This window comes from Stegodyphus dumicola, chromosome 6 (genome assembly GCF_044657685.1).
Source record: "Stegodyphus dumicola isolate Sdum_Otavi_A_Nest chromosome 6, ASM4465768v1".
NCBI lineage: Eukaryota > Metazoa > Arthropoda > Arachnida > Araneae > Eresidae > Stegodyphus > Stegodyphus dumicola.
In genome coordinates this window covers 57301697-57328425 of record NC_140773.1, presented here as the reverse complement: position 1 = coordinate 57328425, position 26729 = coordinate 57301697, and the positions used below count along the sequence as shown (strand labels likewise).

The 26729-nt window shown below is 30.5% G+C and overlaps 2 protein-coding genes across 4 annotated transcripts in view; one reads left to right on the top strand and one right to left on the bottom strand.

Annotated features, from left to right (window-relative positions):
• LOC118200835 (uncharacterized) overlaps positions 1-2932 on the bottom strand; it is a 147641-nt gene extending 144709 nt beyond the window's left edge. The window contains exon 1 of the mRNA XM_085818330.1: positions 2795-2932. The gene's annotated coding sequence lies outside the window, so the exon portion shown is untranslated. The remainder of the gene's footprint in view (positions 1-2794) is intronic.
• Positions 2933-2951: 19 nt separating this feature from the next.
• The window catches only part of Las (lipoyl synthase, mitochondrial), a 46652-nt gene continuing 22874 nt past the window's right edge, over positions 2952-26729 (top strand). The window contains exons 1-5 of one of the 3 annotated variants that reach the window (XM_035364027.2): positions 2952-3099; positions 3455-3624; positions 8490-8586; positions 10207-10287; positions 18058-18214. In XM_035364027.2, coding sequence (XP_035219918.1) covers positions 2983-3099; positions 3455-3624; positions 8490-8586; positions 10207-10287; positions 18058-18214 — 622 coding nt within the window. In that variant the 5' untranslated portion in view covers positions 2952-2982. Of the gene's footprint in view, positions 3159-3454; positions 3625-8489; positions 8587-10206; positions 10288-18057; positions 18215-26729 lie in introns of all 3 variants that reach the window. The other 2 variants (XM_035364034.2, XM_085818331.1) reach the window with 2 other exon arrangements.

Sequence of the window (26729 nt, the reverse complement as noted above, 5' to 3'; positions counted from 1 at the left end):
TTTACCGCTGTTCGCTTTCAAGTCATTCTGTTAATCAAAATATTATTAATGTTTTGCAAAATATGAAATAAATAATAAAATAATTTCGAAATTCAAAATTCGGATTTCCAGGTGCTCATGTTCGAATGGAGGACTACGTAATTCAAAATTTGATGGCTCTAGGTATCGTTGTTTTTTTTACAATGCGAGGAATATACATATATAAATGCAGATTCTTTCTTATTTAATTTAATTTTTCTTAATAACACAGGACGTGAACATTTGGTAGCAGCAATTTAAAAATGCATACGCAGTGCTTTATTCTTTTGGTTTCTAATCCACTTAAAGTCTTCTTGACACTATGTATGTAGCCCAGAAACATTTTTCTTCCAGAAAAAATAGGAGTTCTTCGTGGAAAAGCATTTTTTCCAGAGACTTTGAAGTTTTTCACATCCTCTGACTCTTCCCATAAAATTGAAACGCATATTCAGTAGTTAAAATCAATATCAATTTTAAGAAATGTTAAAAAAATTACACAAGTAACAATTTTCTCTTTTTACTTCAGTTCAGTTGGGCAATAAATTACTGGAGAAACTCGCCTTATTTAAGACTCCGACAAAACTGAGAAGTACCCAAACTATGATGCAGTAGGCTGATGCTGAATTTAAGTCCTGATTGTATATAAATAATATTACCTATTGCCGATTGTATTAGGTAATAAAAAAAAGATTCTTATAGAGCCGCAAAATGTTTTCTTATTTCTGTGAACATGAATATGAAGAACTTTTTTTAAAACAAAAACTCGAAAGTAATTAAAACTTCTGTAAGGGCTTTTTCTTGGTGTAAATGCTGTTCACTGTTTTTTTCGGCTTACCAGTATCGAATTAATTAAATCTAAGAAGAGGTAATCTACTTAATAATATCGAAACAGGATAATAAAATCACAAAATTAATCTGAAATATATTTTTATGCATTTTGACAATTTATCGTGTTTTCGTTATTTCCTGACTGACTGTTATAAATAAATAATTTATTGCTGCGTATATAATAATTAATTTTCTACATTATAATAATAATTTTCGAGTCCTAGTCATCAAGTTCCATTCTTTTAAAATAGTTTCAGAGATTATATAAATTAATTCCAGTTTGTATAATTAATTAAACAATTTTACTAGAACTGCCATTAAGTTTGATAATAATTATGATTCAATTCACAACGGAATAAAATAGATATAAAGGTGAATCCATTCCACCCCTCTTTAATCTATTCAGCACAATTGACAATTAAGTTATTGCTAAAAATATTTAAAGAAAATCCTAGTAATTCTGGGCAAGGCATTTAAATCAAATAAAAGCTCAAATAAATAAATGCAGATATGAATGGTCTTTAAAGTAGTTTAGATTTAAATACTAATGGCTTAGTAACAAATCAGTTCTAGTAAGATTATGAATAAAACTTTACATCGCATAAAAATTGAAGGAGAATTATATAAATTAATAATTTACTTTGTAAATGACCAAACAGGATTTTTCTTTTTTAAATGAATGTATTTATTTTTTTAAAGAATTTATTTGTTCCAAAACTATAATAAACAACTAATTTCAATTAAAAACTTCTAATGAATTTTTATACTGAAATATTATAACACGAATTAAAGCAATGTAATAATTAATTAATTAATTAATGCTATTAATGAAAGAAGCAATACTTTGATATCAAATAAAACAGAAAAGATCAACTGAGAGAATTTTTTTAAATTTAGAATTCGCTGGGCTTAGCCTCGGATTCGGTTCAGACTCACTTTTAAAATACAAAATCTTCCGAAACCTAATAATAGGAACGAAAATGTTGTCAACTACAACATGCTTCAAGAAAACAATTTAAATATTTCTGCTTAATGCTATTATTAATATTCTTCCCCTGATATAAAGTTTACTGCATGTTATAGGTATTGCAAAGGCATATTTGTTACTCTCCATATAAAAACGCATTTCTAAGAAGTTATGATCACTGCTTACAAAAAAAGAATGCTTGAGTTTTAGTTTTTTTTAAAATTTTATTATCTATTTTTAAATAAAACATATTAATTAGCCTTATATTATTACTTATTTGATTGATTGACTATAAAAAGCAAATTAAGCTAATAACAAAATGAAATGTTAAGGAAAGTATATTAAATGAAAAGCGAGCCCATAGCTCAAATCTTTTTCAAATTAATTCAGTATAGCTTAGAAAATTTAAGTACATTTATGTAATGGAATTTTTTTAATTTATGTAATTTTCATGACTAAAAATATTTTAATTGTTATATACTGTCAACTGAAAACTTACACTTCCTGATTTGTCATTCAAAGATATTAAACCAAAACAAATATTATTTAAATTATATTTACTTCGTACAGAAATATGTGAACTATTAAACACTGCTTCATACTTCAAGTAGCATATAAGTACAAGAGTGAAAAATACCATGATATGATACAAATATATTGCATAATCATTTATTAAAAAAATCATCAGATCATTTAAACTTTGCCCTTTTCCTTTAATTTTTTTTTTACTTTTTATAAACTCTAAAACTTCTATTTTAAGGAAAAAGTAAAGGAAATCAAACTGGAAGTCTGTTTCCTTGACTGTTTGCCTTTGCATTGCTTTTGCGTAACTTATGCCTTATTTCATACAAGATGTTTGTCGCATATAACGTGTATAAAAACCCTGCATGTGAAGCTTCATCGCATGACTTAAGGCTTAGCAGGAATGTTACTTTACAGGCGATCTCAAATATGCCCACATAATAAAGAATGTAAACTTACCTTTTTCAGCTTCGGGCTTTAGACCCGAAATTATATGAGATTTCAGCTCATTAAGAAACGTTAGAAATAGCTCTTCATAAGCAAGACACCATAAAAATTTATCTTACTCTGAACCCGCATCACCTAGCTCCGTGTTATTTGTTGGTTATGCAAGAAGCTATCGCCAGATGGCAGTGTAGTATTTTTAAATGGCGACTACCACTTTACAGCAGGCATGGTATGGAAGGTTACCGATAATACAAAGCTCCTACTCATTTTCGTTAGGCAGTATTAATAAATATGCTGCTAGTATCATATTACATCAAGTGAGATAAAAATGTGTTTCTATTTTGTTTTAATAACAGTGATATATTCTTTTTTAAAGGTTTGGTGTGATAATTTAATCTTTCAATGTAAATGTAGTATTTTTATCTTTAAAAAAGACTGTAGCAACTCAGTAATGTTAATCTGATTCAATAATAAATGCTTAATAATGTTTTTCAGATGGATTTTTTGTATTAATAGTGATGAATTTTAATCAGTTTAGACCTTTTTTTAAAGAAATCATTCTTGAATTTAAGAAAGTTATAAATTAACTTTATTTAATATTTTATGGCATAAAAGATATTTTATATGAACTAATGAATTATATTTGGGTACATTGAGCTGTTTATACAATAGAGATGCAATGGAAGGAAAAGGATATTGCATACTTGCTCCAAACTCAGTTATTCAAATAAAATAGGTGAAGGACCTGATCTTCATGATTTCATTGCTGGTGTCATTCCTAGAGGATCAACTTATTCTGATTACAAAGGAGAACTTAAATTAAATACTGCTGATAGAAAAAGGTATTTTTACATTTTTCTTCATAAATTTGTGTACAAACTGACAAGTAACATCATTATATTGTTATAACACATTCTTTATTTTGCTGAAGTTAGACTGAAAGAAAGATTAATATTTTAGCAGGTAGAATATGTTTGCATTAGAAAACAAAGAGTAAACTAGTCATGAATTTGTTTTCACTATAAATCTGTAACTAGGAATTCAAATTAAGCTGATGTTCATATAGAGTTAAACATAAAATGACCAATTTAATTAGGTTATAGTTCAAGAAGTTAGATTACTGAATATTTATAATAATTCATTCTAAGGAAGTTTGCTAGGAAAGGGGACAAAAGTGATGTAATTTTTTATGTGTAATTTTTAATCTAATTAATAGATGCATTTTAAATGAGAAAAAGAATAAATGCATCTATTAAGTAATGATAGCAGGTTGTTTCCTAAATGTTTTCTGGAACATGATTTATTTTTCATTCTCAGAATTATTTATTAGCTGAAATCCTTGTACCTAGGCAATGTGATAAAAAGATATTATATACTAGGATGGCTTTTTTTTTTTTTTTTTTTTAATCCTTATCCATTATATAGAGTTTTAATTTCAGTGATTGTTGCTGCAAGTTGGATTTTCAATTTATTGGCTTTTGAAATAAGCTTACTGTCAATTAACTCTATTACAATGCTGTTTGTTATCTCTGCAACATTTATTTAATATAATCTTGGTTGATAAAGTATTTAATTTTTAATAAAAATCTTTTTTTTTTTTTTTTTCATCTTGACCCATATGCTTGGTGAACATTTTAACTAACTGTCCTCACATTATCATCCAGTTGAATGAAATAGACCAAAAAATAATTATTTGAATATTGTTAATATACTAACAATTTTTAAATCATTTTATTTAGCAATTTAAAGTGATGTCATTTTATTTAAAACTGGGGTCTTAGTTTTTTTTAGAGGGGTATGTTCCTTGTGTACATGATTGGTATTAGAAATTACTAATGGAGTATGATAAAGAGAATTTCAAATGATGTTAAGTTTAATGGATTAAATGATTTGTCTGATACTAGTGGAAAATCCACACTTTTTTTTTTTTTTGCATTTCATGATTAAAATATGATTTAATAACTTTAAAGCCATAATACTTTTCCATAGGTGCAAACTTTCCCACTCTTACTGGAAGATTCACAGTTTTTCAAGACATCTCCCAGCTGTTCACCAGTTTCATGCTTTCTAATTTTTAGCCTTTAATAATAAAAATTTTTCCCTGCAGTAAATGAAATTTATTGAATTAATGAAACTTCAATTAGACAAATTTCATCCTCTCACCTCTAGTGTTTTTCAGAATACATTTTTAAAATTAAATTTAATGTTATCTGAATTGTATTTTTTTATTATATTTTATTGTTCGTATTTAATTCCATATGACCATATGATCTGAATTGGCTTAATCTACGATATTTGTAGATTTTTATATGAAGATTCAATTAATTAGTTAGTATTTGAATTTAATTCTATTTCACATAAATATATAGCACATTACTAAGTACATTAAATTATAAATTTTATTTTCACCATATTTATATGTGCTTTGATAAATGTAAAAGCTTTCCTTCATTACTCAGGATTTTCTCAGTATGAAAGCATATGAAACTTTTAAAATGAAATTTGCCAAAGAACATAAAATTTACAATGTCTAATTAATGCTAGTATATTTGGTTGATGTTTGGATTATGGTAACTTGACGATTTTTTGGCGAAAATGTGGCGACCAACTCTGCTACAGCAACCCTCTATTTTTTTTTTTGTCTTCACGAAGTAAAGACATGTTGGTACTTTTCCGTTTCGCCGGTGCAAATCTCGCCAAGCAGACTTTATTGGCGACAACATACATTATACACACAAAAAATATTAAAAAAATGTTAGTACTCAGAATTCTTTTTTTGAAGGCATAAACATTTTAATATCGCTTTAAAATTTTATAAAAAGCCAATAAATAAAGACAATAAATTTATAAAAAGACATTAATTTAAGAATTTACTATGCTTTCATGGTTCAACATCCTGTTTCGCCGGTTCATATCACGTGATCCCAAGCGATCTCATCTCACGTATACTACTCTACAAAAATATAATGCTCTCAGTAATTATCTACATTAATTTCAAGTTAAATCTTAAATTGGAACACAAATTTAAATGCAAAAAATACTTCAATTCGTACGAATAGCTTACTCAGAAATTATGTAAAACTGCAGTGCTTTACTTCGCTAATGCATTCTCATTAGAATTGATGAATTTAATACTTGACTTTACCTTTTCTATATTTTCGGCTTCGGGTAAGCGCTGTGATTGCATCCTAATTGATTTAATTGCCGAAAATGGCCTTAGACATAAAACTGAACTATTTGAATGAGGCGTAAAAGGTTACCAGCGAGAATATTCCGTTTGGCATCGGTTGTACCATTATTGGCGTCTTTATCGCTTGCGCCGACAAAACGGAAAAGTACCGACATGTTTCTTTTCTCTTTATTTACTCAACACTTTTTCCAACAATCTGCTAGCCGAATTACACTTATGCTAGAAATTTTATGGAACAAAACTGCTTAATCATGACAAATATTAACTGCAAAATTGGGAAAAAGTGCAGAATCGCAAACTCCTTGCCGCGTTTTTCAAAATCGCACATACACAGTAACCATGTACACGTCGACTTATTTTTACTTAAAAAAACTTCCCAGAATTGCACAAAAATGGCATTGCGCACACTCTTGAAAATCCATCTACACTGCTATTTTCTCATAAATTATAAAAATTTGCATGAAAATGCAGGAAAATTTTGTGAATCTTTAAACTCGGTAAAAAGCACATATATGAAATTACCTGATCGCGAAAAAGTATATACCCTATCCAAGGATGAACATTTCCACATATAATATAAATAAAATATCCAAAAACTTTTACCTCTAAATTATCTATTATAAACGTCACCAACGAATTCATAACAAAACATTAAAAATGGTTACAAATACTTAGTCACAAATATTTAAATTATTTCCATGCACGTTTACTTCCACTGAAACATATACCAAATTACTACAAACATATAATTCACAAAATAACTATCATTTAATTAAAATATAATTAAACCATGTACACCTCGACTTATTTTTACTTAAAAAAACATCCCAGAATTGCACAAAAATGGCATTGCGCACACTCTTCACTATATCCATGTACACTGCTTTTTTCTCATAAATTAGAAAATTTCACGAAAATGCATAAAAATTTTGTGAATCCTTAAATTCGGTAAAAAGGACATATATGAAATTACCTGATTGCGAAAAAGTATATACCCTTTCCAAAGATGGACATTTGCACGTATAAAATAAGTAAAATATCCAAAAACTTTTACCTCTAAATTATCTATTATAAATGTCACCAACAAATTTATAACAAAATATTAAAAATGATTACAAATACTTAGTGTCAAATACTTAAATTCTTTCCATGCACATTTATTTCTCCTCAAACGTATTCCAAAATACTACAAACATATAACTCTCAAAATCACGATCATTAAATTAAAATATCACTAAACCATGTACACGTCGACTTATTTTTACTTAAAAAAACATCCCAGAATTGCACAAAAATGGCATTGCGCACACTCTTCACTATATCCATGTACACTGTTTTTTTCTCATAAATTAGAAAAATTTCATGAAAATGCATGAAAATACTCAATGTATTCTACTCAAACGTATTCCAAAATACTAAAAACATATAACTCACAAAATCACGATCATTAAATTAAAATATAATTAAATTAAAAAACACTACTTAAAATATAAATAAGCACATACATTAAATTAATAAAAATTAGATTACAATCCTAATTACTTTAAACTAAATCATTGCTAATAACAATTTTCCAATAATATCATATTAATTTATTTACTCCTTACATTCAGAACAATGCATAAAAATAATATCCTCAAATGATTAAAAATACTAACTTACCTAATCTTCAGAATCTTCATTACGTGGCACGCACACTTCCACTATTTCACACAACACACAATGAAGCTTAATACAAAATAATATAGTACTACAGTTTTCCAAATTTCCCCCCTTTTCCGATTAAAGAACTATAATTCGTCCATTAATGTCACATGACATATCTCATGATCTCTCATTTCTCTCACACAAAATAATGCGTAATCGGAACTGAGTACTTCTCACATTATTACCAAAGTCCTAGGTAGTAACCTTTATCGCCTCCAAAATGTCGCCAAACTACCAGTTACCATATTCCAAAGATCAGCCGTATATTTTATAGCAGAATTTTTACTTCAAACAGATAAGTAATCTGAATCATGCATTATAAAGTGAATTAAAATCAGTTTGGCATTCATTTGAAATGGTGTTACTATATGGCAGGAAAACTCCCAGTTTTCTTGCAAAAATCTACTATCTTTGAAGATTTCAAGTTTGGCAACTATACTTTTCATGTATTATATATGCCATTGCATTTTGATTTAGAAATTGCATTAGTTTAATTACTAAAGTTCAAGTCATTTGTAAACTATGAATTAAGATGAAACCTTTTAATTATTATTGGTACTTTATCTAGGTAAGACATGTATTTTCTTTTTGAAAGTATTTTGGTATTTCATATTCTTCAGTAATCTGTAAATAATATTCAGTCTCTGCTTTATAGCAGAAAACAGTAAATAAATGCTTGTAGAAATCTACATGGTAAATGCTGTATTAATAAAGTACATAATGGATGTGTAAAGCATTGATGCTTTAAAGATGGACTCTGAAAGTATTACTATTGTGTATGAATATTTTATATCTGCTTATTCTTTACAGCCGACTCAGGTTACCACCATGGTTGAAAAGCAAAATTCCTGTTGGTAAGAACTATCATCATTTAAAAGAAACTTTAAGGAATTTAAATCTGCATACAGTAAGTTTTGAAACTAAAATACTTATTTCTTTTTCAGATCTTGCTAAATATTCTAATCTTGAGCTTAATGTAGAGAACCCTTATTTTACGATAATTCAATTTGTGATTTAAATTTTTGCCAATTCAGAAATTAGGCTAAATTAAGGGAGGAAGTTAAAAATTTAACTCAATCAAAAATAGGATAAAAATAAAAAATAAATTTCTGAAGGAAAAGTACAGCTGTGGATTGTTGTCACACTCAACTTAAATAGTGCATTTAAGCTCAGTGTACTGAGAAACTTCCTTGCGCATAATACAATGACTGAAAAATGTAACATAATTGGTAGTAATTGATAATGAAGTCATGTTGCTAAGAGTAAGCTTCTTATTTTAAATTATTATTTTAAGCATTAGCACCTTGATATAAACTTCTTAAAGGAAAAGGTGTGACTAAATGATTTTTCATTTCTTCTTTGATGATGCAGCTAAGTCTCAGTATCTTGTTATAGTATTATCTGCAACCCATATTATCTACAGTGTCGTGAGCAACTCAAGGATTGTATAAATGCAATTTTTTAAAAAGGTTAAGTTTTTACGGTTTGACAACATTATATCTTTTTTTTTTTTATATATATATATATATATTAGAATAAATGAAGTAAAAATGCACCATGACTTTGCATTAAGGTGGTTTGCCTGTTTTAAGTGAATTAATTGGGTGGATTGCCCGTATTACGTGATTATAAGTTTCTTTTAATGGAGTACTGACTGAATGAACAAAATTCAGGTAGAGTCTCGTAACATACACTATCTCCCTTCATTACTGAATGAACTTAGCTAAAATGAATATCTGAGAATATATTACACCAGTAAAGTCATACCAGTACCACTGCTGAATACCTATATAGTGATGCTGCAGTAAATTACTATTTTCCTTTAAATTGGATATGAAAAACTTAAGTTGTTTCATGCCAGTGTAAAAGGTAAAGTTATGAAAAAAAAGTTAAAAATAAGAAATGTTATGTGAAATTCTGTCAATTTGGAGGGTGATTAATTTAAATCCCTGAAAGAGAATTCCAGTGAGAATTTTGCATCTCCTTTGTATAAAGATAACTTTATCAGCCATTAACACAATTATGCCAACTTGAGGTTATTTTATTTTGCATACTTAAAATTTTGTTTATTATTTTATTTTAATATTAGAATAAATATTTTAAAAATTTTATTAAAAATCCTAAAATTTCTATTGAAAAACAGGCAAAAGAATGCTGTTTTTGAGCTGTGGAATGTGTTTTAATATCTACATCATAAAATGGAGTCACTTGCTAAGGAATGCAAAAAATGCACAACTATAATTTTTCTGATAAATTTCCTCTATGCTGTTCTAGTGTTTTGATTTTAAAAAGCAGTTTTCTAAAAATAAATAATTTTATGTTTGTATAACTGAATGTTATACTGAATGTTTATATCCAAAAAATATTTTGGTATGTTCTAAAATTAATTAAAAAATATAATAAATTATAAAATATTAAAATATAAATATAATATAATATAATATAAAATAAATATAATATAAAAATATAAAATATTATAAAAATTTATAGAATAAACTATTTACAATTAATTTTTTACATGTTTCAGGTATGTGAAGAAGCTAGGTGTCCTAATATAGGTGAATGTTGGGGTGGTGGTGAATATGGTACTGCTACAGCAACTATCATGGTTATTATTTTCACTTCACCTTTTAAAATTCTATATTTGAAATAGTTTATTTTAAAAACATGCTATCTTGTTATCATGCAGTATGTATTTTGAAAAAGAAGCATTTCATTATTTGCCCCAAATTATTTCGTTGTGATTTTAGCTGTTTTGTTAAATACAGTCAAAAGTCGTTAATCCGGACTCGTCGGGACTTCGGCGATTCCGGATTATAGATCATCAGTTTAAATCTGGTAAGATGGCATGCAGAAAATTAAAAATATGAAACCGTAATTTATGAAATAAAGAACAATTATGGTCTAAAGGGTATCAAAATTTACAAAAAAAAAAAAAAAAAAAAAAAAAAAAAAGCTTAATATTTATTTGTTTACTTTATTAAACATTTCTTTCAATGTAAGTTGTTTCGTTTTATGTGATAATACTTTCTCTTTAATTCTATAAACAGACATAATTCCTTGTTCAGTTACAAAGTTCCACTGTTCAAGTCCTATAATTGCTGTGTCAAGAATACCGACTAATTTGTCAATCGAAATTTTTTCGTTTTCAATAACCTCTGTGTCACTTTCTTCACTATCGGAAGCAAATTATAATGTCGAGGAATTTGATTTAAATCATATCAAAGACATAATATATTGAGATGAAATACTACATTTAGTAAGGAATTATAAGCCAAATAAAATGAAAACATCTGCCCTGAAGATAAGGACAGTGCTGATGGATCAACTTCCAATTCATTGCGTGCCGCGGCGTCTCACCCCCCCTGCAGAGCAGCGTGAAATTGATAAACAGATTTCGGAATGGTTAGGTCATTTTTTGCAGCAATTCCACTTTTGTTTAATGGACTTTGAAACATACTTTCGCTTTGTAGATCCTTTACATATTAGTAAATATATATCGGAAATTCTATTTGACATAATCGAAAGTTCAAGCTTACTTTTAAAAAATTGCTTTAACAGATCCAATTCAAAGATTAAGGAACAACGCAATCTGCAACATTAACTGAATTAGATAATTTTAGCTTAGCTTATACCATTCATTATACATTAAATGCGCATGCTTCAACACGACGCATGCGCAGAAAGTTTGTAGCTTTGAGGTGCGGATTATAGATCATTCCAGATTATGGGTGTCCGAATTAATGACTTTTGACTGTATATGGTTGCAATTCTGGTTATTTGGTTATCAGTTGTAAAATTAATCTCTGGCTGGACATTTTATTTAGCAAGAGGTGACAGATATCATTTTATCTTAAAAATTATGTAAAATAAAAGGTAATGTACTCCTGAAACATTTAAATTTATTTAGACCTGTTTTCAATCGAGTTGAGATAAACAGTTATAATGTTATTTGATTAATATATTTAAAACATTCCTTGTGGACTGAATTCTTTAAATAGCTTGTAAAATCGAAGTAGACATGATGAAATTTATTTTGTTTAACAAATGTTAAAAACAAGCACTTTTTTATTTCCATTACTATTATGCATCGTTTCTAGTTGAATAAGTTGAATTAAGAAAGAAAACTGTTGAATTAAATGTTAAATAGAATAAATTTAAAAAAAAAGTACCTTTATTATTTGAAAAACTTTATTTTAAAGGGCAGTGCATTAACAATGTTGAAGTAATCACTAGCGTAAAGAAACAGGAATTCTACTAGTGCCTGGAGATTTAGAGAATCCAATCATAATTATGTTCATAGAACAAATTAACCCTTTGACTGGCAATGCTGTATAGATACTTGCATCTTGAAACATGTCCAAGAATTTGAGGTGATATAAAATCCAGGTATAAAGTACAGTCAAAAGTCGTTAATTCGGACACCCATAATCCAGAATGATCTATAATCCGGACCTCAAAGCTAAAAATTTTCTGCGCATGCGCTGCGTTGGCCCATGCGCACAGGCGTTTTACGCGTGCGCGTAAGACCTTGACTACTGCGCATATGCATGTGCGCAAGTGCAGAATACGTTTTCGCCTGCGCGTTTAATGTATAACGGACGGTGTAAGCTAAAATTATCTAATTATCTATTTCAGTTAATGTTAATGATTGTGTTGTTCCTTAATCTTCGAATTGGATCCCGCTTATTATTTTTTGCAGACTGTAAGAGCAATTTTATAAAAGTAAACTTGAACTTTCGATTTTGTCAAATAGAATTTCCGATGCTTGAACTTCCAAAGGATCTACAAAACGAAAGTATGTCTCGATGTCCAACAAACAAAAAGTGGAATTGCTGCAAAAAATGGGTAAAGACATGAAGAATGTGACAGAGAGGTTAGTGAAAACAAAAAAATTTCGATTGACAAGTTAGTCGGTATTCTCGGCACAGCAATTAACGGGACTTGAACAGCGGAACTTTGTAAATGAACAAGAAATTATGTTTGTTTATAGAATTAAAGAGAAAGTATTATCACATAAAACGAAGCAACTTAAACAACTTACATTGAAAGAAATGTTTAATAAAGTAAACAAATAAATATTAAAAGCTTTTCTTTTTGTAAATTTTGATATCCTTTAGATCATAATTGTTCTTTATTTCATAAATTATGGTTTCATATTTTTAATTTTAGAATTTCTGCAAGCCATCTTACGAGATTTAAACTGATGATCTATAATCCAGAAAAATCGATAATCCGGAATCGCCGAAGTCCCGACGAGTCCGGATTAACGACTTTTGACTGTACTAGGGGCATTTTGACTTTTATATTAATAGAATAATTCTTTCTCATGGTCGTTCTGAAAAATTTGTGTTTTCTCAGTGAAAACCCGAGCTGGTCAGAGGGTTAAAAACTGAAAGTGCTTTGAATTAAAGAGCAGTACATTACAACACTCTGATTTAAAGGGATAGAAAAGTATGATACCAAATTTAAAGAATATTACTGAAAGCAATAACTGAAATTTTATTGAATGTTTTCTAAATCTAGGATACAATAATGCTAGTACAGCTATTCATATGTGCTTTTTTATCTTAGTAAGTTCATTCTTTTTAACCCTTTCCTTCAGAAATGCTGTGTTCCATGTTATTTCCCCCCTCTTAGTTTTCAAAAAGTAAATTTAGTTAAACAAGGAAGAAAAATGCACAAGTAAATATGGTATTTATATACAATCAAAAGTCGTTAATTCGAACACCCATAATCCGGACCTCAAAGCTACAAACTTTCTGCGCATGCGTCGCGTTGAAGCATGTGTGTAAGACCTTTATGGCTGTGAATATGCATGTGCGCATGCGCATAATACATTTATGCATGCACGTTTAATGTATAACAGACGGTATAAGCTAAGCTAATATTATCTAATTCAGTTAATGTTGCAGATTGCGTTGTTCTTTAACCTTCGAATTGGATCCGGCTTATTATTTTTTGCAGACTGTTCGAGCAATTTTATAAAAGTAAGCTTGAACTTTCGGTTATGTCAAATAGACTTTCCGATATATATTTACTAATATGTAAAATATCTACAAAACGAAAGTATGTTTTGAAGTTCATTAAACAAAAAGTGAAATTGCTGCAAAAAATGGATAAAGGAATATCCTTTGTTTTTCTAACCATTCCGAAATCTGTTTATCAATTTCACGCTGCTCTGCGGGGGAGGGGAACGTCGCAACGCTCAATGAACTGGAAGTTGATCTGTCAGCACTATTCATATCTTCAGGGCAGATGTTTTTATTTTATTATAGTTTTCGGGTAGATGTTTTCGGCTTGTAGTTCATTACTAAATGTAGTATTTCATCTCGATGTACTCTGTCTTTTATATGATTTAAATCAAATTCATTATAAATATCACGAATACACATCAAAGAGTTTTCTGGTTGCAATTTTCTAATTTTGACTATGCGTAATGTATGCTTTACACATGCGCGCATTGAAAGAAATGTTTTATAAAGTAAACGAATAAATATTAAGCTTTTTTTTGTAAATTTTAATACCCTTTAGATCAAAATTGTTCTTTATTTCATAAATTACAGTTTCATATTTTTAATTTTATAATTTCTGACTGCCATCTTACCAGATTTAAACTGATGATCTATAATCTGGAAAAATTGATAATCTGGAATCGCCGAAGTCCCGACGAGTCCGGATTAACGACTTTTGACTGTACTTGCATGTGATCTGAAATAAAAAATAAATTCCTGTGCAAAAGGACACAAGTAATTTGTGCAGCATGATTAACTGCTTTATTTTCAAGAATGTAGTTAAGCAATAGAAATTGATCTTTTGAGCATTACACAGCTACACTGTTAACGGCTTGTGAAAAATATTTTGGTACAAATAATGGCAATAGAAATTAATGCTAGAGGGGGAACTAGTACTGTTTTGAAATTTTTTAGAAAACTTAAAATGCACTTTGAAATGATGCATATTGTTGTGAATTTTGTATATATCTAAATAATTTTAGAGAAATTTTATATGAAAGTGTGCTACTTTTTGTATAACGCAACATGAAATTTTTGAAAGAGACGATGCTCTTTCCGAAAAATAAATGATAGCGAGCAAGTTAATTTAACAAAGAGGAAATAACTTTCATGCTAAATCGGCGAGATATCTCCTGGCTGGCAACGGTTTTGGCGACTAATTTTGGTCACCAAATTTGGCAAAAATTTGCCGGAATGTTACGAATATTTGTATATATGTAAGTAATTTTAGTGAAGTTATGTTTACAACTGTAGTATTTTTGTGCAACATAACATGAAATGCTACAAAGAAACAATGCTTTGCAAGAAAAGTAAATTACAGGGAGCAAGTCTGTTTAACATGAGTAAATGCTATATCGTCAAGTAGGCAATGGTTTTCGCGATTAACTTTTCTCCCCAGATTTGACAAGAAATTGCCAAAAGTGATGAAACTTGGCGACATTTGGGTATGTTCCCTGTGTAACTGTAACTGATTCCTGTAATGTAACTATAACTGTATCCAGCCCTTATATGTAACTTTAAACATATGTGTCTTCCAGTAATTTTGAGAAGGAAGATATTAGAGATTTCTCCAGGATAAAACTGCCTAAGCTTGGAGAGAACATCAGCTCTCAGTTGTTAGCTCAGAATTGACTTTGGAGTGTTGAGATATCCGTGAAAATTTTGTCTTTTAGATGTGCATTCAGGATCAGATTTAGATTTGACGAGATCTTAAATTATTTGAGATATGGGACCCTTTATTAGCGGTCCTAAATTTATCCTAATATTTAAATATTTAAAAGATAAATTTATTTCCTAAATTTATCCAAATATTTATCCTAAATTATTTGAGATATGGGACCTTTTATGAGTCAATTTTTTTTTTATATGGGATATGGTTCAGTTTTTGGGAATGACCCCAAGAAAGTTAAGGCCCTAAGCTATAGCTTGTGCAGCTTATGTGTAAATCCATCACTGTGTGCATTGCAATGTGTTTAAGGTTCTTAGTAGTTTGAAGGTTAACTACTGATTATGCTCTGTGATACTGAGAAGAGCCAATACCTTTTTAAACAGAAGCCCCCCTACTGAAATAATTAAGTGTAGTGATGTCACAGATTGTTGGCTATCTCTATAGGGTGTGAAAGATAGCCCCTTTGGTTAAATCTAGCTCATCTCCGTGAGGTCATTCAGATGGCATTAACAAGTTGGGAAAATTTCATCCTTGGTTGTGAGAGGATGCATTAGAGAACCACGGCATTGTTTTAGTAGGTTGAATGTCTGTATGTATGAAAAAATATGCAATCTTGAATATTTTTCTGTTTCCATTATGCCTTTAAAGTGTTGTGTGCCATCATGACGAGGAAATTATAATGATGACCCTAAAGTGTCAGTATACAGCTTTCCTAAACAACCGAAAGCCTAATTTGAAATTAAAATTTATTAAGATATTTGCATCTGTATTTAAAAGAATAGATATATTAATATTATGGAAGTTCATTTCTATAGTATACTTTATGTAAAATGTTGTGTAGAATAACCATACATAAGTATAATTACATATCAAATAGTATGATGGCTTTAGAAAATTTGAGATTTTACAAAGATTCGCTTACTTTGTAAAATCTTCAATTTTTGACTAATTTTATATGCTTTTAAGTTCATACATATATAGCAGAAAATGAAAGTATTTAATGTAATGTCTATTATATTTTTGTACTAGATAAATGTTTTTACAAAGAAACTGTAAAAACAGTAAACATTCTCATGGTTTTTTAAAACTGTTATGTAGAGTGCATAGTTTTCTTAAAATAAGAAATTAACTAAATTCCTAATGCATGAATATTAAAATTTTAGTAAAACCTAAGAATCCTTTTCATCCCCCATAAATAGGCCCAGTAGCGGCCGAGTGGTAAAGTCCCTGAACACTGGTAGTTCGGTCCGAGGTTCGAATCCCGCAAACAGGCTGGCAGCATGGGTGTTTTCGTGATTTTCCCCATGTCTAATGTGTATACGAGCAGGTTTACCTTAGAAAGTCCTCCATGAAGGCATCCCTCCCCTTAGGCAGATAGCCCTAGTGTGCTTTGCCATAATTAAATACACCACACCACTGACCCCCTCCCCATTGAAGAGCATGTGAACTGATACAAAATTTAGACTGTGGGTGGTTGAAATATTCACATGAAGAAGTTATCAATATCATTATATATATAACAATGTTGTTATATCTAAGTTGATATCTTTTGAAAATGAATCTATGTTTTTTTAAATGTTAAAAACTGTAGGACTATTACAACCCAGCTTACTATAGAATTATTATGTAGTGATGAAAAATATTTGCCATATGAAGCATGCAAAAATTAGCTCTTATCCATAGATCTTAAACTACTTGCACATGTGTTCACTAACATGTTGCTTAAGAATTACTGTGAAAAATAAATGAATTATTTGCCAACTAAGGTGGAAAGATAAGAAAAATTCAAACTTTTAATGATGAGAAGAGATAATTTTAATTTTCTTTTGAGAATTTTTCAATGAAAAAAAAAAAAAAAAAAAAAGAAGGAAAGTTTTAGAACTGTAAGGTATTACTTTTAGGAAAATAAATTTTATCTAGCTATCATGGGTTCTAGATGCATTCAGTCCATCCATATGCAAGTAACAATACTTTTAAAGGCTGTATGAATTTATGGACTTGCTAGAAATATTTTACAGCCCTTCCCCCCAAAAAAAGTATGTTCTGATGTATGGCTCCAGTCTACTTTTCTGTGTGGATGGAAATATCATTGTTCTTAATGGTAAAGGGGAAGTATTATTTTCAAAATAGGGAAATTTACACTTTTTCTGAAAAGGGAAAAGTGGAAAATAATGATGTTGTAGTTTACTTAAGAGTTCTAATTTTTTTGCTTAGATTCTTGTCCTTTCTGATTATCCACACTCTCAATTTAAATTTTCAGTAGATTTACCATGTTTTTGTAGTATTTTTGATTAAACACTGGAGAATAATCAACCCACACATGCACATATTACACATGTCTTAATACACATGGATTTACATGCTTTATATTTAACCATCATTTCTTTGGTCGGTACTTTTTGGCTCTAAAAATGCAAATATTAACTACATAGATTTTTACTTTTTCTAATAAAATGCATCTTTTCATTATTACATATGAGCAGAAGAGTACCTTTGAGCGCCAAAGCCATTTTTCACTAAATTGTAAAATTGCCAGTGATCTGGTGACACCTCATCAAGGAGCAAATAATAAGAAAATACCATTTTCTCTATATTTGTATTGTGCTTCTACTTTGTATGTATTGAATTATTTTTAAAGATTTTCTAAAATTTTGATAAGTTTTAGTTACCAAATAACTAATTATCAATATTAAAGTTATTAGGTGATACTTGCACACGAGGATGCCGTTTTTGCTCTGTCAAAACTTCAAGAACTCCTCCTCCACCTGATCCCAATGAACCTAAGAATACTGCCAAAGCTATAGCTGATTGGAATTTAGATTATGTTGTTTTGACTTCAGTAGACAGAGATGGTTTGTATTAATACTGTTTTGTTTATATCGATAATATAATACATAATATTTTTAAAACAGTATAGTGGTTAGACTGAAGGGTCCTGGTTTGAATCCCAGAGAAGGCATGTTTGTAACTGTCCATTCCTTCATAGGAGGCAATGGTGGCTGCCTATTAGGTGCCTCCACAATAAAATGGCCACCATTTCTGGCCTTAGGAGTGGCCGAAGCTGAATAGGCAAGTGCCTGTCATTGGATAAAAAAATAGTATTTTTTATGCATTAACTTAGCAAGATTACTTGCCAAAATACAATTTTTGTTAAAAAACTAGTTTCCAGCAAATTAATTAATTCAGTACAAAGTATGAATAGTACGAATTGCAGTATACAAATAGTAACATTAATCATTTGGGCTCATTCTGCCATAATTAGGGTTAGTTGAAGACATTTTCTCTTTTTTTTCTCGAGCAGATGCCTGTAGCATCCGTTTTGGTATTAGTGCCAGTAAAATACCTTTTTGACACATTCCGGATTTGGGATTTTTACGGATATTAGATCATCAATTTAAATCTGGTAAGATGGCATATAAAAATTATACAATTTAAAAATATGAAATCGTAATTTATGAAAAAAAGAACAATTATGATCTAAAGGGTATCAAAATTTACAAAAAAAGCTTAATATTTATTTGTTTACTTTATTAAACATTTCTTTCAATGTAAGTTGTTTAAGTTGCTTCCACAAAAAATTCAAGAAGTTCCTTTTTCTTACATCATATGCAGTCGACTTTCTAATGCCATACTCCTCGCATAATTTTGAGACGGATATGCCTTTATCCATTTTCTGCAATAATTCCACTTTTTGTTTAATGGACATCGAAACATGGTTTCACTTTGTAGATCCTTAGGCAGCCCAAGAATTGGAAAGATAATTTCAGCCTAGTTTAATAGCATCTGTTATACATTATTGGCTGTGTATCACAAGATTGGGAAAAAAGCCAAGTTGTTCTGCTAATTGTCTTGCTCCTACTGTGCACTGAATTAAGCCAGAATTGTATTAGTTTAGTTATTTACTTTACCTACATTTATTTCTTGCACATGCTTAAAACTAACCAAAGTCCTGAATAAATAAACTCCCACATATACTTAAGGTTTTATCTAGAGCCGGTGCTAGATACCACCTGGTGCAGTTTCTACGAGTCCTAAATTTTGCTACAAAGCTCCTTCCTAAGTTCTGAATTTTCATCGTGCCTAAACTTTGGATCCCAGGTGCTTTCCCTAAACCATAAAAAACTTCTCATCCCTTAATTTTGCCGCTTGGTGCTTCCCCAAATTCCAAAAATTTCGCCTTCCGTAAATTCTGCCATCTGGTGCCAACTTATTCTGCCGCCGCTTCTGAGTTTATGGTGAATAACCTATCAGTTATTCTTAATTACAATGGTACTAAATGTAACCTTTTGGTCTATGAGTTTCATTAACAAAATATATTTTTAGCATATGAAAAAAAAATTTTGTTGAATTTTTTTCGTCAACATACATTAGAGCATTTAAAAATCTATAATCATTGCCGAGAGTAATGCTAGCATAGAAGTTTGCCAAACTCTTGTAATTCAATTGCTAATATAAAAAAAAGTTTGGACATCACTGCATGAGTTATTACTGAAGCTAATGTGTAGATAAACATGTGGTGATGAAAGTAAAATATGATAAATAATGACTCGCCAGGCCGGCGTCAGGGATATAAAATAGGTGAATGTTTGGTTTGAGATGTATGCCAAGCAGATACTCAGCTATGGAGCCAAATTATTAATCTCACAAATTTTTGCTTACATGATTGTTTTTTCATAATGATGTATTTTATTTAGTGCCTAAGGGAAATTAAGAATCGGGATTTTTAAGTGAAAATCTCCACATGTTTTATTATGGAAGGAAAAATCAAATGCGCATGCGTAAAGCATACCAAAAAAAGTTTGTGGTTTTGAGGTCCAGATTTTAGATCATTCCGGATAATGGACATTCGGATTTCTACAAATAATGGTAAAAATTATAATCAAACCTAGTCATTTTGGTGCTGCATATTGAGGGCATTTATGAATAGTTTTTAAGCTCTCCTCCTTTTTTTGGTATATATCATAATCAAAATTTTCTCAAGTGTATCATATTAGCTAAGACTACTTTTTGTTTCATTTTGTACCTGTCTGCCATTAAAACACTGGGCTTAAGAATTGCTTCCTTCTGTAACAGTAATCATGAAAAATGAACAAAGGATTCAAGAAGACAGCATTGTGAATTAGATGACTAATTTTTAATGAATTTATAGACTACTGTAAAATAATTGACAGTGTTTTAAATTAACTGCAGGATTCTGATCTTGGTGATGATGGCAACACTGAAAAGGTATAATTTAAATGAAAGATTTGCCTTAGAGAAAAATGTTTACAATTTTTATATGAAATCCTCCGTACTAATATGTTATAAATTTTTAAAACAAACTATTATAAAGTGATGCTTAAAAATATAGAAATAAATTTTTGTATGTCTCTTTACATGCTCTTTTTCGTTATTTTCTATTTATAAGTTTCTTGTTTTTCTGTACAAAAATGCCAGAAAGAAATTTATATATTGCTTTTAGATGCTTAGTATAATTTTAGATTATTTATTTTCCTTTTATATAGTCTATTTATTTTTTCTTTTTAATTTTCTAAAACCTGCAAAATCCTCAAATTTAGTGCAACTTCTTGTCCAAAGCCTGAGTTTTTGGTCTTTTCCTGTATGATCATAATCATTCCCACTTCAGTGCTTGAAGTGGCTTATGAACTTATATGAATCAGATGAGAATATGACTTTTGCTTTGAAAGTGCTTATTATATATTGTGTGTGTAACCTTGACTAATCTAGTGGCATCAGCTTCTATGAATTGCCTCAAATCATAGTTAATTAAAAAATTTCTGAAATTTGAGGAAATAGTTAAGATTTGAAAAACCTTCTTTTTGAGTGACCAGAAATGACTTTCTTCACATAATTATTGAAACAGTTACAGTAACTGTACTTGAAAGTCTATATTTATAAATGGCAGCTGAAAAGAAAATAAATTTGAATGGTACTCATTATAATTTTATGATTATAAATTTAGCTTTTATATTTTTAATGGACAACCATAAATGCAAAACTAGTTTTTCATCTGACAATTTTATTTTTTGATAGAAAACCCCTGCAGGATCATATAAATATATTCGTTGAATGTTTCTGTTATAATTGATGCTAAAGCAAAGTTTAAAGTTTATAAAATTTAACATTTAGCAGTAGTAGCAATAAAAGCTCCCTGATATATCATGTTGTGCAGACATTGACGACAATAAAAGGTTTTGAACTTAACCAATTTATTAACAATATAATAAAGAATAAAAACACAGAAAATAAATTTCAACAATATCAGAGTCTTAGGAAAAATATAATATAACCATCATTCATCAAATAATATTTTTACCTGGTCTCCAAAACACTGGCATTCAATACAAACAAAAATGTCCTAATCATTAATTATGCGGCCTAAAAATGAAGTTGGCTACACATTCAAAACGTCCATGATTAATGGTTGAGAAAACACCTGAAAATTTAACTGAAGTTCTTGAAAGCACTTAAAACCGGCCTCCGTTTGCACCAGGAATCGCCGCTCACGTGTTTTAAATGCCGCCTTTATTGAAGAACATGGATGCCGCCCACGGCAGTCACTCACATGGTAGCCTCTGTAACCAAGGAATTTATTCCGGAACAATAATCTTGTGGACATGAACCAAGGAACTCCATTCCGGAACAACCATCCCACGAACAGGCACCAAGGAACTTTATTTAGGAACAGCCATCCCGCAAACCGGAACCAAGGCACTTTATTCACCGGACTGCATGCATCCTTCTAAAGGGGCTGGAAACTGCTCACGCAAGTGCCAGGAAAGCAGGAATTAGAAGAAGGAGAACTGGAAGGAGGGCTGAGCCTGCTTAAATGCTAATTGCTTATGCTTATATTAGCCCAGTTGGGCTTTAATAAGCTATATTGATCTAATCCCCTAAGGACAATCAGAATGTCAACTATCAGCTAGTTCCCAGCCAGGAAATCGGAGCGGGTAAGGAAAAGAGCCTTGATCCTTGATCCTTGATCCTCAGACTTTTAAGTAGTATCAGCCCTACTGGGCTTTGACTAATATAAATCTCTTCGATGACATCATGGAGTATTCGTAAAAGCTTTAATAAAAGCTATTTTTGGCAATAATCAAAGTTGAATTTCAGATGTTGGAGTCTTCTTTTGAAAAATCTGTATATTTTAAAAATTCTTGAAAAATATAATATTCACACAAATAATAATAATTCACACAAAATACAAGTAGTAAAAATTTTTCTAGGTTAAATACGGAGAAGATAAATATAATACAAGTCCTATTTGTGTTTAGCGTTCGGTAGGACCGAACCGTCGATCTCGTTGGGCAAAAACTTTCCTTGGTCTGTGCCACTCGGCTACGTCATCATCTGTGTTCTAAGCGCTAATAAGGGCTTATACGAAGAGTTCCAGTGCTTGTAGGGCGAAATCTAACTTTTCATTTTCATTTGAGACTTTTGTGAACTTGTGGTAAAGATCTTTTAACTTGAATATCAGTGATTTAAATTCATCTAAATTTTTGACGTCAGATAGTTTAGTTTTTTCTATTTCTTTAGGTGCCGTAACGTTAGCGTATGTCTTCTTATTGCTGTTTTCTGTGATCGGTTCTGGATTTTGTGTATTTAATTTGGGGAAGTCATCTTTTTGCGGAATTTTTTGTTGAATTTTTTGCTTTTGTAAGTATTTTTTGCTTGGATGTTCAGGACAATCTATGCTTGTAGCGGCGTGAAAACCGCTACAAAGCACGCATCTTGCTGGTATTTCTTTTTTCTCTTTTATTGGGCATTGATATGAAAGATGATTTTCTAGGCATCGTACGCATCGTGGTAAGTTGTGGCACGCTCTCTGCGTATGTCCATAGCGTTGACATCTAAAACATTGGACTGGGCCCAGTCTTGAGTTATAACCTACGATACGCACTTTCATGTCACAGATATGTGTGATGTTAAAAATTTCTTTTTCTTCTTGAGTTCTTGGCGTTTCGACATAAAAAATAGGCAGTAATGTTGGAATACCATCGCGCATCCTTTGTAATTGATGGATTTTAAGCACATTAATGTTATGTAGTTTTAATTCTTCTTTAATTTCGTCAATGGGGGTTTGTACGGTTAATCCTTTGATGACAGTTTTCAGGTTCTTTTCTTTATTTAATAAATAGGTATGGAAAGGGATGGGCGCTTTTTCTAAATAATCTTGGGCTTTTCGGAAATCGTCTTCGTTGAAAAACTGTACTCTTATGGTATCACCTTCAGTTTTGGTTTCAAGTTTGCAAATCTTTAAATTTTCTTTTATGTGTTTTCTGATTTCTGGCCAATTGTTACTATTGAGATCGGTAATTATTATTGGAGGAATTTTAGTATTTTTAGGATATGGGCTGCTGGGTTTCTTAGGCTTTTCTGGTTGGGTCATATTAATATCTTCATTATTAGCGCCGTCATTATTCGTGTCAAGCATTTCCTCGTTGTTGAGGGAGTCAAATCGGGATGAGGTGCTTATCGTCTGTGAACTGTAGGAAGACCCGCTATCGCGGCGCGATCTTTTAGCTGGTTTAACTACTGACCAATCATTAGCGCTTTCGCTAGTGGAAGGCGGGAATTGCGATATGATAGTATCTACATCTCTTTTTGGTATAAATGAATAGAGCTTTTGCTCTTGGGTTTTGAGTTCGGCTTACATTGAGCGACGTAGCTGGACGCTTTCTTTTGTGATAGGAAGTTGTTGAACTTTAACTATGGCATCTTTGAGCTCTTGAATGTGATGAACAATTTGTTGGACTTCATTATCAAAATCAGTCGTCGTCCTCGGTTTATTGAGGCATTTGCCTTTGTTATCAATTGACATTGTTCTGGCTATCAGGTGGTTTGTAGAAGCAAAATCATACTTACAAAAAATCAAGATGAAGAGAGAGCAAAAAACAATAAGACTTCACTCGATGAGTGAAGCAAATGAACTGTGACTCGGAAAAGAGCCAGAGCGACGCGAGATACTTATACCTAGAAGTATGCATGATGTCATCTCACGGCAACCAATCAGCTATCGGCACGAATCGGCTTTTCAGATGACGTAACATCACGTTTTGTTTTTGCATCTTAATTAGGTTGAAACAGTCCATTCTCAATGCAAACAGTGGCAGCAAGAAAAAGAAGTAGAAGTAACTACTATATTACATTAAAATAAGAACTAAACTAAATAAACATTTCAAGGAGAAGAGATGATGCAGTAAATGGTTTACAATAAGTTATATTTTCCAACAATAATGATAAATATAGTCAGTGGCTAGTTTAGCTACCAGGAAAGAATAGAGTGAAAGGCTAGTTTACCTAATCGTAGGTTAGGTCAAGTCCATGTCAGTATGAGTACAATACCAGGGCTATATTAATCTAATTCAAAGTGGTGTCTTCCTAAGAATAAATGATTAATTCTTAGGCAGTGAAATATTATAGCTAATTCTACTATATCATAATTCTCTATTCATTTAAAGAGAGTTTCTTATTGCTTAAATAAAAAAATAGCATCAATATTACCTTTATTTCAGAACAAAAGTTATACATTATATGGTATCAAATGCTTTCGTATAATGGGAATGAGCTTCAACAAATATTGAAGTGGAATGTGAAAAAGACAAATATAAAAAAATTTTTGAAAGAAGGCAAAGTGAAAACTTGCAAGTACAGCAGCGTTTTCCATAATACAGTCAAAAGTCGTTAATTCGGACACCCATAATCCGGACCTCAAAGCTAAAAACTTTCTGCGCATGCGCCGCATTGGCACATGCGCACAGGCGTTTTACGCGTGCACGTAAGACCTTGACTACTGCGCATATGCATGTGCACAAGTGCAGAATATGTTTTCGCCTGCACGTTTAATGTATAACGGACGGTGTAAGCTAAAATTATCAAATTATCTATTTCAGTTAATGTTAATGATTGCGTTGTTCCTTAATCTTCGAATTGGATCCTGCTTATTATTTTTTGCAGACTGTAAGAGCAATTTTATAAAAGTAAACTTGAACTTTCGATTTTGTCAGATAAAATTTCCGATGCTTGAACTTCCAAAGGATCTACAAAACGAAAGTATGTTTCGATGTCCAACAAACAAAAAGTGGAATTGCTGCAAAAAACGGGTAAAGACATGAAGAATGTGACAGAGAGGTTAGTGAAAACGAAAAAATTTCGATTGACAAGTTAGTCGGTATTCTCGGCACAGCAATTAACGGGACTTGAACAGCGGAACTTTGTAAATGAACAAGAAATTATGTTTGTTTATAGAATTAAAGAGAAAGTATTATCACATAAAACGAAGCAACTTAAACAACTTACATTGAAAGAAATGTTTAATAAAGTAAACAAATAAATATTAAGCTTTTCTTTTTGTAAGTTTTGATATCCTTTAGATCATAATTGTTCTTTATTTCATAAATTACGGTTTCATATTTTTAATTTTAGAATTTCTGCAAGCCATCTTACGAGATTTAAACTGATGATCTATAATCCAGAAAAATCAATAATCCGGAATCGCCGAAGTCCCGACAAGTCCGGATTAACGACTTTTCACTGTATTCCCCTCAGAATTAATGTAATAAATTTTGCCTTCAAAGTTAACAAATCAATTTTTTTTAAAAATTTTGTTAGACGCTATTATAATTTAATAAAGACTGTGTAATAGTTTCATGATGTTGATGATATATCTTTGCCACTACCTATGGGATAATGACTGCATATTTAACATCATTGTAGAAAGAATTCACATTAATCTTATCGTTTGATTTTCTTTATCTTAGATAAAGATTCATCTGATCTTTCATTTGATTGTAATTTACATTTCTTTTCTTGCTTGGTTGAAAAGAAAAAGTATTAAAATTTCGAATTTGTTATTAATAGAGAAAGATGTTGTGCCTTATTATCTCTGAATTAGCAATACAAAAATGGGCACAACATAATATTATATTTGAAATTAGATGAAGTAGTGCAATGATGTAGAACAGTTAATTTTTTTTTAATGCTGGGAAATATGAAAAATCAGCTGTGGTTTTACCAGGATTTGACTTCAAGTTATTAGCTAGGTGTGCTTCCAATTACACTATGAAGGCAAGTGGCAAGGAAAGAGAAAATTCCTTACAATGTTTATAACTGGGAAGGGGGGGAAAGATAAAATTCTGATAGGATTTTAACATCACATCAGAAGGTTTGTGAAGTTTAAGCTCTCACTGAGTTCGTGTTTTGCCAGCCTGTTCTTGGGCTCATTTTACTAACACAACTTTTTTGTCCTTTTAACTTTTAATATTAAACATAGTTTTGCATTTGTGCCACATAAAATTCAATAGTAAAAACACAATTTTAAAAAGCAGCATAATTTTAGAATTCATATAATATTAAGTGTTACCATAC